General features: G+C 40.5%; 1 protein-coding gene across 1 annotated transcript in view; it reads right to left on the bottom strand.

Annotated features, from left to right (window-relative positions):
* LAMA3 (laminin subunit alpha 3) overlaps positions 1 to 13892 on the bottom strand; it is a 124412-nt gene that overhangs the window by 88276 nt on the left and 22244 nt on the right. The window contains exons 5-8 of the mRNA XM_052787573.1: positions 12615 to 12785; positions 9482 to 9579; positions 7919 to 8034; positions 3648 to 3766 (exon numbers count right to left, since the gene is read on the bottom strand). Coding sequence (XP_052643533.1) covers positions 3648 to 3766; positions 7919 to 8034; positions 9482 to 9579; positions 12615 to 12785 — 504 coding nt within the window. The remainder of the gene's footprint in view (positions 1 to 3647; positions 3767 to 7918; positions 8035 to 9481; positions 9580 to 12614; positions 12786 to 13892) is intronic.

The raw sequence follows: 13892 nt of genomic DNA, 5'->3' as shown, positions 1-13892 counted from the left end.
CAGATCTGAGCTACTGCTGGGAAAGGCTGATGCTAGATCAGGGAGCGTGATGCTGACATCGCACAGCGGACGGAGACACAGCGGTTGTTGCAGCGCTTAGCATGGCAGGAGAACAGAGGGGCCCAGCATCTCTGCTCAAGGCTGTGTAGGGCTACTTGGACATTGCGCAGCGATGGTCTCAACACATTGCAGGGCATATTCTTCAGAGACTACTGGTGCTAACTCCCACGGCACATCAGAGTCTCCACCCCAGACAGCTCCAGGAGGTGGATGCCACTGTCCAGGTCTGGGGCTATAGAGAGTGCCTGGGCCTCTACCTGGGGCTTGGGGCAGGTGATGAACCTGTGCAGAGCTTGAGGGTAAGGGTCAGAGGACAGACCAGCACAGCTGATATTGCAGTAGGTGTCTGTTACCTGAGCAAGAAGGCAAATGAAGCCTTCATTAGGGAACTAGACAAAGCTTTGGTACTCATGGATGACTTTAACCACCTGAGTATCTGCCAGAAGGGCAATGCAGCTGGGTGCAAGCAATCCAGAAGTTATTTCGAATGTATCAAAGACAATTTCTGGATGTAGACATTCACGAACCGGTTAGGGGAGATGCTCCGTTCAAACTGATACCCTCTAACAAGGAAGAACATGTGAAGGTTGAGGGCAGCCTTGGCTGCAGTGACCCCAAGACTGTGGATTTTAAGCTGCTGAGACAAGTAAGCAAGACAAATAGCAGAATTACAGTCCTGGGCTTCAGAAAAGCATATTTTGGCTTGCTCAGGTATCTGCTCGGCAACATCCTGTGTGAAACTGCCCTGGAGGGGAAAGTGGACCAGGAGACCTAGTTGATTCTCACGGGCAGCCTCCTTAGAACAAGTACAGTTCTTTCCAATGTGCCGAAAGTCAAACAAGTATGGCAGAAGGCCAGCACAGATAAATACAGAGCTCCTGATTCATCTCAAACTCAAAAAGAACCTACATGGAAGGTGGAAGCAGGGACAGGCTACTTGGTGGCAATACAAAGACATTGCCCACACATGTAGGAGTGGAGTTAGGAAAGCCAAAGCTTAGCTAGAGTTAAAACTAGTAAGGGAAGTGAAGTGCAAGAAGACAGGTTTCTAGGAGTACCTCAGCAGCAAAAGAAAACCTAATGGGAGTAGGGGCCCATTGCTCAGTGGGGAAGGAGATCCAGTGAGCAAATCATCTTAGAACACACGGAGGACAGGAAGGTAATTGGATGTATTCGACATAAATTTACCTAGGGCGAAGTATGCCAAATCAACCTCATTGATCTCTGTGGTAAGATGACTGGTGCTGTGGACAAGGGGCAGGCAGAGCCACCAAGATGGTGAGGGACTGAAGCACATGACATCCAAGAAGAGGGTGAGACAGCTGTGTCTCTTCAGCATTAAGAAGAAAAGGGAGAACTTACTGCCATGTACAACTGCCTGATCAGAGGATACAGAAGGGATGGAGCCAGACTCTTCTCAGAGGTGCACAGCAATTGAATGAGAGGAAACAGGCACAGATTGGAACATGGAAAATTCCAATTAGGTATTAGGGAAAAAAATTTATCATGAAGGTGGTCAAACACTGAAACAGATTGCCATGAGTGGTTGTGGAATCTCTGCCCTTGGAGGTGTTCAAGGCTTGACTGAACAAGTCCCTGAGCAACGTGATCTAATTAGACCTGCTCTGAGCAGGGGGTTGGACTATGTGATTTCCAGAGCTCCCTTATTATCAGACTCTAAAGAAACTGAATCTATCATTGTATGCAACATTTCAATTCTATCACTTCTTCGTTCAGGCATCCATTCCTAACACTTTTTTCCCTGACACAAACAGAAAAAGTAAATTAAAATCCATATGCTTTATCCATGAAAAAAATGCTATAATTAGATTTACAGTAAACTCATTGAATCCAGCATAACTTCCACAAAATTAGGTTACAAACAATTAATATCAGTCATATAACCAGGACTCATAGATTTAGATTAATTTTGCTCTTTTCTATCCTGGAAGCAATATAAGAGAAATATTCTTTCATGAACAAAGAGCTGACAGGAAGGACCAACATGATAAATCTTACCAGACTTCATGAACAAAGTTCTGCACAAAAATGCAAATTCGAAGACAAAGAACGTTTCTTCTACTCATGCTAGTAAAAATAACTCTACTCTCTTCTGACTGCCTTTTGGACAATATCTGATTATATTGTGGCAATAAGATGGAAAATATACCCTATAAATGTTACTGGATATTTCCTTTTTTTTTTTTGTTCCTTAAATACAGCTATATTTTTAAATGCACAGCATGGTAATATATAAATCATGATGCATAGGTTTCATAGGAACATAGGCTTGATGATAATTTTCCCTCTGAATTACATTCTGGTCAGCTGCTTGTCATCATACTTCAGATGACTTGACGACAAAAGGAAGACAGACTTCCAAATAAGTCTGGCTGTATTGAACCCTGAGATCACTGAACCAATGAATAATTCAGGTTGTAAGGGACTTCAGGAGGTCAGGTGGTTCAGTCCCACTCAAAGCAGAGATAAGTCCAAGATTAGATCAAGTTGATCAGAGCCTTGTGTGATCTTTCCTGATAGTAACTAGCCAGAGTAGAACAAAAGTTACTCAGGATGAGAGACATTCTTTCTCTTTCCAAGAACACGTTATCCATTTATGACAGATACAGTGTAAAGTCTCTGATTCCAAACATACATTTGTTGATTCAATCCCACTGAGCCTGTAAGACAGTTATGGGGCTGGAGCATGTGACATGTAAGGAGAAACTGAGGGAATGGCTTTGGCTGGCTTGGAGAGGAGATGTTCAAGGAGGGTAGAGGTGTCTAGTGGCAGTTTTCCTCTACCTAAGAGTGGGTCACACAGAAGACAGAGCCAACTCTTCTCAGACATGCACAGCAAAAGACAAATGCCAACTGTCACGAGTTGCAATTGGGGAAATTCCTACTGAACAGTAACAAAAATCTCTTTACCATGAGAGCAATTAAGTGCTGTAAAAGATTACCCAGAGTCTGTGTAATCTGCATCCTCGGAAGTTTTCAAAACTCAGCTGGACGTTTCTCAGTGCAACCTGACATAGCTTTGCATCTAGCCTTGGTCTGAGTGGAGCACCAGTCTAGCTGACTTCCAAAAGTCCCTTCTATGATTCTGTGCTTTTTCAGTACCTATAAGCTTCCTTCTTGGTATAGCCTATGCCCTCCTTTACTTCTGCCGGTGAGGGAGAACCCTCTGTGTTTTGCTGCAGTAAGGAACCAGCTGGCCTGAGCTGGAATTTTATTTGGTTACTTTTACTTCCTTCTGTTAAGCAGGGTAATGGCAGAGTTTGTAATAACAGGAAAGGGAATTTCTGTAGTTGATTTAATTGTCGCATTGTGTGGCTTTATTTGAATCACACAGGACCGAGCATAAATACAATTTATATGTATCTTTTATACATTAACAAGCAATGTTGTACAATGTAAATTATTTTCAGACACCTTTTTTCCTGCTTTGAGTACAAGTAACACCACCAGAGAAATGGAGCTATCTAGACTGATCAGTCTCCAAACTATTAGTGTGGACACAGTCCCACTTCAGCAGCCCTTCTTCAAATATCACTTATTTAAACTGACCAAAATGACCTTTTTACCTGGCAGTTAATGCAGACTCCTCCACCTTCATAATGCCCATGGATGTTTAAGCTTTCTCGACGGTGATCAACATCAGCATCATAGTAGCAATCAGTGGCATGTCCATGGCAATTGCAGGCTAAAAAAGTAATATTGCAAGTCAGCTTTCTTTATAATGCTGGAATTCAGTAATGTAGCAGAGGTGAAAAAGAAGCTTAGATTTTTTTATGTATACATACACTCAAGTATGTTTGAGTATGCTCAAATGCACATATTTACCTATCAACAACTGGATTTTCATACTAGAAACATGGTAAGATCATGTAGACATGAAGAAAACATGCTGCTAGGCTTATCAGAGGAGGCAACAGTTGTACCATCTCAAAACTATATATTGATGCATAAATGCAGAACTAGGAAGCTCCAGAAGAATAGTCTCAGCAGTTTTTAAAAATTATCAAAAACATGTTCAAATGCTTACTCTATTTTTCCACGTCTAAAAAATATACCTGGGCTGAAGTTGTATGCACTAAATCTTTATTTAAAATAAACAATTATATATAAGATATACACGTTTGAATAAAAAGACCTACACCAAAGAACTCTCATACTCAGCCGTAGATACAGATATACCAGCAAACTTGGCTATACATTTAGCCAACTGCTGTCTTCTGAATGGAGAAGTTTTAAGTACAAGTTCATTCTATTTCCTGAGATTTGTGGATTCAAAAAGAAGTATGGTATTAAGAACAATAATACCATGACCAATAATAATAATACATTATTATTATTATTATTATCTAGAAAAAGATAGAATTAGGTGACTAACTCATTTCCCCAGTATACAGTTGTTTATAGTCTCAGCTGTGATAAATTTTACTTTAGGTGGTTTGTGGTTAGCTCCTTTCCTTTTCCCTTCTGTTAAGCCAAACAAAGGTAACAGCTGAACGCACAGTGGCTCTCTACATACATGTTCTGCTACACTTTTAACTCCTTCTGACAGATGTTAATATTGCAGTGCTCAGAAGAGACTGAGAGATACCTGTGAAGCTTTGCCTGCAGGCACACCAGCCTCTCAGATGCCTCAGCCTAGGAAGTTCACCTGTTGAAAACATCTGAGATACATGCACTGATATATCCACCTGTGGCCTTGTACATGCATCAGCTGGCTTCACCAATCTCCTTACATCAAGGTGGGAGACCTAAATCCCCAAAAGCCTTTGCTGTTTTACCTGTGGCAAAAAGGCCTAGCAATATAAATCCCAGAGCCAGCCCAATGTTTGTGCCTTGCTTGCAGAAGAGAATTAACCTGAAAAATAGCTCCGCACTTTGAATAGTTCCTACAAATACAGTTTGAGTAAAGGGTGATGGATTTACCCAGAAAATAATTTATCTAATTTGCTATAGATCAGTTACATGTATCTCATCTTAGTTAAAACTAATCTCTTCCCATTGGTCATGTAAAGCTCTGCCTGTCTTCACTGAAATCTTCTAGAACAATAATATAATTCTGGGTAGGAACCAACCATAATAGCAAGCAAACAGAATAAATCAAAGGGCAGGGCCATGGTTTTGCCATAAACTCATTCTATGTCCTTTTTTTTCTGATCTGAACTTCTTTCCTCGCTGGAGAGGAACAACGGGAATTTTTTGAAAGAATGCAGGAAGCAAAAAAGGCTTCCCCAAGCATATGAGTGCTAGGTGAGCTTTTAATTACAGATGTTCCAGCACTCCAGGGAAACCTCCCCAGGAAATTCCTGAAGTTTTGACTTTATAAAGCTATGACTTCATGTTTAGGGAAATCCCTAAGGACTAGAGGAAATGGCCTCAAGTTGCGCCAGGGAACGTTTAGATTGGATATTAGGAAAAATTTCTTCACTGAAAGGTTGTCAAGCACAGGAACAGGCTGCCCAGGGAAGTGGTTGAGTCACCATCCTTGGAGGTATTTAAAAGACATGCAGATGTGGCGCTTAGGGACATGGTTTAGTGATGGACTTGGCAGTGTTAGGTTAATGATTGGACTTGATGATCTTAATGGTCTTTTCCAACCTAAATGATTCTATGATTCTATCCTCCCTTCATCTGGACCAGGGGATAAGATACGCTGGAAGGCAATGGGTTCCTGAAAGCACCTTAGAACAGAAGCTAAGGGCCCTGGCCCTACTTTCTTCATATGAGGGAAGCATATGGGAAGTAATCCTTCCAAACTCTATTCCAAGCACCTGGCACAACTGGGAGCACAACTCAGGGAGAATTGATTCTCCGTGCCTTGCTATGCTATCATACAGATAAGAGAGGGCAAACTGGATCATTCTCTGTATCTCCTCTACGCCTTTGTATCTGAACAGCTTTGGACAAGGAAGCCTTTTTCTATAAAGTGCCAACAACACAGCCAAGGCCTTGCCCATGATAGGTTGTGCCCTCCTCCCATCAGATTCCCTTCTGGTCTGCTGACAGGAACCAGACAAGTCAAGACTGGGTTCCCTGGCTGGGTTGTGATAGCCTGTGAAGATTTTGGGGGTTTTTTATTCATATAATTCTTCAAGAAAATAAAACATTGCACAAATGAGATGCTGGTTCAAGATACCAAGTCAGAAAATGAAAGAAGAGAACATCACCCCCCCCCAAAAAATTTACACCCTAAATAAAAGGTCCCTGCCTCTAGGGCCAAACCGTCTGTGAGCATCTCACAAGTATGTCTTCTAACAGCAACAGGAAATTATTTGCTCTGATTATAGTAATAGCATTTTCTCTCACAGAGGAATAGAAACCCTTCAACCTCACCAAGCATCTTCTTACCACTTTGAGCCATTTGCTGACCCATACGGTACTGGGAAACTCATAGCAAAAGGTTGGGCTTACCCCTACAAGTTCCCACCAACCTCTTTCAATCAGTTTCTCTCAAAGGACCTCAGGCTTCTGGGAAGCTTAACGAGGTTGCTTTAATTCCTTCACTACTGGCTGCCAGGAAAAGAGGTCTGCACCTGGCAAACACTCTCAACAAATCACCTCAAACAGCTAGGAGCAATCCATACTAAAAAGGGTATTTTTTCAGAAGTAGTTAGAAGCAAAGTTGTTTTGGCTCAGAATCTTGTAGATGATCTTTTATAAATGCATTCTTTAAAAACCATGATGTTATTTATGCTCTTTGTCGATCTCTGTCTTGGCAGAAAATGTTTTGCTTTCAAAGAGAGGAATTTCAATGAGGTTTCAAATATTGCCCAAAACAATGTCCCAACATGCCTATCTCCTATCAAACATTTTAATCATCTTCCCCCACACACCCCAACACTCAGTCTTAGTACTGCAGTTTTGATTAAACAAGCCATCTCTTTATTCCTAAAACTAATTATATAGGTACATCTCTTTGGCTTTCAAATAAGGTTCCCCTGTTAACGGTTTGTACCCACTGGCTATGCTACTCTCAGGAATGGCAGACAAGGAAAATAAATTAGGCCAGACACAAAGGAAACTGCAGGCTGCCAACACATTTGTTCAGAATAGGATGTGTACAGAGATGGGAACACTGTCTGTACCACACTCAATGGTTTCTGGCCAGAAGGATGGAAAACACCCATGTGTGACAGTACATACCCCTCCACCAAAAGGGGGTCCATGTGGTCATTTTCTTTAACAAAAGAATGAAACACAAGGGAGGTGGGACAAAGGTCAATGGGCTTCTCCAGCTTGACTACTCAGTCCGTGGGACTAAAGCACTCCAAACTCCCAACTACGAGCATGGGAAGGGGTGCAAGTGTGGAATTGCCAGGACTCCCCACCAGGAATGCCTTTGTGCCCGCTTATGTACGGTCAGCGAGGGGCGATCATCAGCAGGAGAGCGGAGAGCAGCTCAAGCACCCATAAGCAGTGGCAGCCTTGAGAAAAATCTCTCTGCAATCTGAACACCAGGAGGCTGGGTGATAGGGAGGCAAATTTTGAAGTTGTACAAGATGCTTATAGTCTCTGCTCTGCTGGGGGGGGATCCACAATCTGTCAGCAGACAGCTATGACTGGGGAGAGACGTTGACCCAACGTACTACAAGAAGGCTTCCACTTTTCTCATGTAATATTCTCACACGAATGACTGTTTTCATTGTTTAATGAGAGAACATAAACAATATTCACCGCATCATCTGTTCCTTATTGCTGCATGGAAAGAATTTTCTCGGTAAAGAAAAAAGGTGTTAAAACATGCAGTGTGCTAGTTATGTTCCATGAACACGTATTCTACAGCTAATTCCCACCCTCTTGTCAATGTCCTTTTTAACCTAGCATCTTTTAGGCTACTCACGTTCGCATGTGTTTGTGCTCCCAGCTGTTGCAGGTTGCCACTGTTTCTGATTATATCCAGGGCAGCAGTGATCACAGGTTTCCCCACAAGTGTTATGCTGACATTCACACTGAAACCTACAGAAATGAAAGCCTCTTATTCTGCTGAAGCTGAATTTAAAGTTTTTTTCTTAATTTTATTGCAGTTCAAGACTTACGCATAGTGTGAAAAGGACAGGACATAAGCTCCCATGTAAAGAGGTCAAACAGTAATACTAGAACATTTTGGAACTTTCCTAAAACTCTTCATGACTGATTAATCATGTGATTATGAGCTTATTAGCACAGATTACTTATAGAGAACATTTATAATTGGATTCAATAGACTGGATTATGAAACTTTATTCTACAATATTAAATCAAGATGATATATAACAGTTTAAGTTGTATCCTATTTTAGCTTCAACCCAAGGCTTAAGCTTGTTGACCTACAATAAATCAAAATGTCACCTTTATATGCATGCCTTCATCGTTTTTTCATTATGCTTTGTTTACAATAATTTTATTAGTGTTTTTAATAAACCAAGATCATAACTTCATCTTGTTATTTTTAAAATAGTGCACACTATTCATCAAGAAAATGTAGTCCATATTTATTTTGATTTAGCTGAATAGCCTACTTAAGGGGCAGGGTCTCATTATGTGCTAGGTCTTACTATCATGCATAGTAACTGAATCCAGGAGCAACAAAGACCTTGAGACTGGAGAGGCCTTTTCCAATGTTCCTCTCTTACCTGTGCAGTTTAATAACCAAGGGGCAGTAAAATTTTCAAGTAGAACCATCCTATTCCCGTAGATTTCACACCTTCTGTACTTAACGTTTCTCTAGCATAGACATCTGGAAAGAAGGTACCCATCTGCCCATTTACTCTTCATTAAAACACAACTGAAAATATTGTATTGTCCTGATAAAAGTTTTTTCAATGCCTTCATGCATAAGAGCAACAGCTGGCTTAAACCAGGCTTTTAAAATATGTTTTAGACAGCCTGATATTCACAGTCACTTCCCTATAGCAGATGAGGCAAGGAACCTGATCTAACTCCTTGTGAAATCAATATGGAGATCATAAACTTCACAGGGAAAGGGAATAGTTCATTCAGTTTGTTTTTATTTTTTCTAGTAATGATTGAAAGCCATTGGATCTTGGCAGAGCTCAGGTATAATGCTCAGTATCTCCAGGAAGTTCACTAACTGTTCTTGAGTTGGGCTTCTAATTCCTGCTGTTGGAAGGTGATACCAGCCCATGTTTTCCAAAAAGAACTAAGGGTTTCTAAGAAATTATTCAATCTGCCAAACTCTTGTTTCAATTAAAAAGAAAAATCTAAGTAAAGACTTTTTATTATTATATTTCACATACAATAGCTCTTGACATGTTCTCTTGTCATTCATTAGCAGATTCTAGTTTTTTAAATATAATGAAAAATCCCTGTAAGACTATACCATTTTATAATAAAAAAGGTCATTTGAAAACAATCATGTATTGTTTTTCTCATATTAAATTAATGTTATGCTCAGTTTACTTACTGGTATTGGTTGTCAGCACTCTTTGCATTACATACTTCAGCATGGCCATGGCAAACACATCGACCACCAATACTGATGTCCTTTATACTGTAGTAATACTATGGAACAAGCACAAGAAGTACATATAGTCTTTCCTTACTTGTACTATGTCAGAAATATCAACATCAGATTGTTAAATCTTGTGTATAAGAATTTTAAAGGCGTGATTTTACAAAAGGCCAAAGTCAGGCAGCCAATGGTCAAACCTCTGTTGATGTCTATGTCTCAGTATGAGTACCAGCAAATCAAAGTCAATACCCATGGCGTGCCTGACAGCAACAGGCTTGTGCAGCTCACACCAAATGCATATTGCTGTAGCTCTCCATTCCCCAGTAGCTACACAGCCCAAAGCTTGTTCAAAGCCAGCTTGAGGATGCAGATGTAAACTACTGTCAAAGCATCGATTTGTGAGACTGTGGTCTGGTCAACAAACAGGACATGCTGGTATGGGCAGTGCAGTTTCCCCATTCAGTCAGACATCGCCATTAAACACTAGAAAGTGACCGAAATCACCAGCTTGGTCAAAATCATTCCTGACTCAAGCTGGATTTGAAATTGTGACCTGAAGTTGAACGTGTCTCATCCTCACGCCTTGCAGGCTTCCAGGCAACAGAAGATAAAAATGTAATTGGCTCAACTCAGTGAAAATATCATTACTGTATACATATAAATAGTAACTTCTGCATACATTTTTGTAGCTCAGAAGTTGTTTCCTTTCTCCTTAGAGCACCAGGCAGAACAGAGAGATGATTGTAAATCTTTATCTCTGTGAACCCCCAGAAAAACTAAAGAGGCAGATTTAATGTCACTGGAGGATGAAGAGAAAAAGGGTCAGAACGTTATGCAGGTACATCTCCTGCGCTCACTCTATCCACATTACATCCCCTCTAAGTGGTATACACAGACTCTCTCAGTGGTGATCCTTCCCCTCTACTCAGCACTGGTGAGGCCACACCTGGAGTATTGGTTCCAATTCTGGGCTCCCCAGTACAAGGGAGATATTAATGTACTGGAGAGAGTCCAGCAAAGGGCCACAAATATAATGAAGGGACTGGAGCATATCTCCTATGAGGAAAGGTCAAGAGAGCTGGGACTGTTCAGCCTGGAGAGGGCTCAGGGGGGAACTTATCAATGCATATAAATACCCAAAGGGAGGGTGCAAGGAGGACAGAGCCAGGCTCTTCTCACTGGTACCCAGTGACAGGACCAGAGGCAATGGGCACACACTGAAACACAGGAGGTTCCCTCTGAACATCAGGAAACACTTTTTCACTGTGAGGGTGACCGAGCACTGACACAGGTTGCCCAGAGAGGTTGTGAAGTCTTCCTCCTTGAAGATACTCAAAAGCCGTCTGGACATGGTATTGGTCAACCGGCTCTAGGTAGCCCTGCTTGAGCAGCGAGGGTTGGATCTAAGGACCACCAGAGGTTCCTTCCAACCTCAACCATTCTGTGATTCACTTCAGTTGCATATACACTCTCTACTTTTATGTAGGTGGAGTTGGCTGGCACAGATGAGATGCTTCCCCAAGGCAGAGAGCTTTTCCAAGTAGTTCTTTGCTCTACCACAGGTGGAGAACAGTAGGTGGGATATACAGACTAGGAAATATTTTTTGCCTTCTCAACTATCTCTACTCAAATATACACATTCATTTCTAACTGTGCATACCATTTTCACACTTTAAGTAAAACTTCCAAGTAAAAACTTTCAAGGAAAATCTTTCAGTGTTTTCAGCACAGCTAGAAAGGATCACTGTGACTCTCACCAACATATTTGACAGTTGTTTTTGATAGAAGAGTCTTCACAACCCAGTCTATAGTTTTATACAGCTTTGCAGGGCTATGCTTTACTACTAACAGTAACTGTACTGTCACTGGTCAGTAATAAGTCAAATTAGCTATAGGCCAAAACAATTAATAGGCCAAACTGTCACAGTGTAGACATAAAACATACTCTATATAATTGAGTGTGTCATGAACTCAAACCATTAACAGGGGAAGCCAGGCAGTTACTTGGATAGGAGAACAGAACTGGTCTGGTTTTCATCTGTTTCTATAAGAAGTTTAACACAAAGATTCTCTTTAAGAATATTAACTATTTCCTAGACTTGGAAGGTCTCTACAATAAAAACTTGTGCTCTCTTTTAAACAATTTAATAAAGCACTTGACATTTTATTCATCTATCCTACATCCCATGGCTATGATAACATCAGAAGTTCCTTACAATAAAGCTGTGCTGCTTGCCAAGCAAACTAAATGCTGCCTTTACATCTGCCTGTGAGCAACATCTTAAAATTCACTCAAGACAATAACAGTACTCACTGGGAGTGCTATCAAGTAACTGGAATAGTTTTATGTTTTTTGATGCAGAAACCCTCACACACATTTGTGCAGTGCCTCACCCCAAGGTTTCCTCCAATTGTTACCGAATCTTCATTTTAAATGAAAAGGTTAAAAATAACAATACAATATGAAGTCTGCAATCTCTCTAAGTATATGAATTTCTATGCCATGTTCCCTTGAGGGAACTGAATTTCCTTAAATTTCCCCACTGAATGGGAGTGGGACTTTGGCTTTCAAGCTCTTGGAGAGCCCCAAATCCACTGAAAATACCTAGACATCTCAAACTATTTGTGGAAAGATAGTAATTTTCGAGTACACCCTTTGATTCCTGCTCCCTCAGAAACTTAGGTACTGTTTCCTGAAAATCTTTCTTTGAATAAATAAGGAAAGTAGTGTCAAATAAAGCTGAAAAGATTTAGTTCCCCAGTTCTGCATAAGATAGTTCAGAAGATTTCCGCTTTGGCTCATTATAGCTCCCATGATGCACCCAACTTCCTTCCATATTTGAAAACAGGGAAAGAAGACGGTCTGTTACAAAATCATTAATCATTACTTCCCCTCCATAAATCTGTACTGACCCAGTTACCTTCTTGTCTCAAGCAAACCTAGAGAAAATATGGGGATTTAAAGGTGGGTCACTGTAAATTTTGATTGTTAGGATGTTGCAAACTTAAAACATTCATATCATGTTTGGTCTCTTAACATGCTCAGCAGGATTGTTGAGTCTATCTCGGTGAAAACAGTACTTACTCTACGGGTTACAGTGGGGTCTCGTTGAGCTTTTGATATCAAGTGTCCAAGAAGCGTATTAGTTCTGAGAAAATGAAAGCGGATGTTTGTTGCTTTTGTGAACTCTCGAAGACTAGACGAATAAGTGAAGTTTTTTGCTCCTGGGCGGCCATTTACCAAAGATACTACAATCTAACAAAGAAGTAAGCACATTTTTTGTTAAAATATATCAGCTACAAATGTCAGTAGTGGCACAGAGCAACATTAATAAAAGAATCCAAAAACTTACTATCATTTCTGAGCATATTTGCAGTAACAACTACATATTTCATACTGAAGCCAGGACACTGGGAAAAATAGTGTTGTTAGTCTTGGACCCTCTTGAATTCTCATTACCCATATGGCACATCACAAAAAAAAGTGCCTCTATAACACACAAAAAGTACGTGTTTTAGTAGGAAAAACAATAAGAATAGTTGCAAATAGTTATATTAACAGTTGATAGTGTCAATGGGAGTTTTGCCTGAGTAAAAACATGAGGTTTTGGCTCTTTCCCAAAGCACATTTATTTTTGGGTTAAGGCACAAACATTCCTGGAAAATATTATTGTTACCAGGTCCAGTGCCTGGGAGCATATTAATGGTCTTTTGGAAGAAAGTACACAGTGTTGCTTTAGAAAATCCCCCCACATTAAAGCAGGTTTATCTGACTTTCAAAACAAGGGCTCTGGTACTTTTTTATTTTTTAAAGAAACAGATGCCAGCAGCCCAGCAATCATGAATCTCTATTAAATTAACAATCCAGTGTGCATGTACAGGACTGAGTAAGAGACTTTCATTTATTTATAAATGACCAGATTTCTATTTTCAATCGGCTCCTATACTCTGAAACACATAACAAGGGAATGGTGACGGTTCTGACTGCAGCAGCGTTCCTTTAGGAAAAGTCACACAGCAGGTAATAGGGGCTGTCACCAGCAGTTTTATTCTGTGGAAATTATTCTTTACAATATTTTATTAGGAAAATTTTACAGATATGTTAATAAACAAATTCTGTAATATGAAACTACAACCCCAGGTCCATATGCTCAAAACTCTGGATAACTCTTGAGGACTTCGGATCTGGATTCTAACCACATCAGGCCTAACAGGAGAATGTCAGCAGGAGCCATCAGCACAGCCTGGAGTTTAACATTCATTCAAATAACACAAGCCACAGTTCTGCCTAGCAAGGAACAACGGCTAAAATCAGAGCAATGTTCTCCAAACACATGTATTATATTATAAATGTGTAGCATTT

The sequence above is a fragment of the Harpia harpyja genome, chromosome 5, assembly GCF_026419915.1.
Source record: "Harpia harpyja isolate bHarHar1 chromosome 5, bHarHar1 primary haplotype, whole genome shotgun sequence".
In the NCBI taxonomy this organism is placed as follows: domain Eukaryota; kingdom Metazoa; phylum Chordata; class Aves; order Accipitriformes; family Accipitridae; genus Harpia; species Harpia harpyja.
The sequence above is the reverse complement of the archived record's forward strand: the minus strand, read 5'-3'. Positions and strand labels throughout refer to the sequence as shown.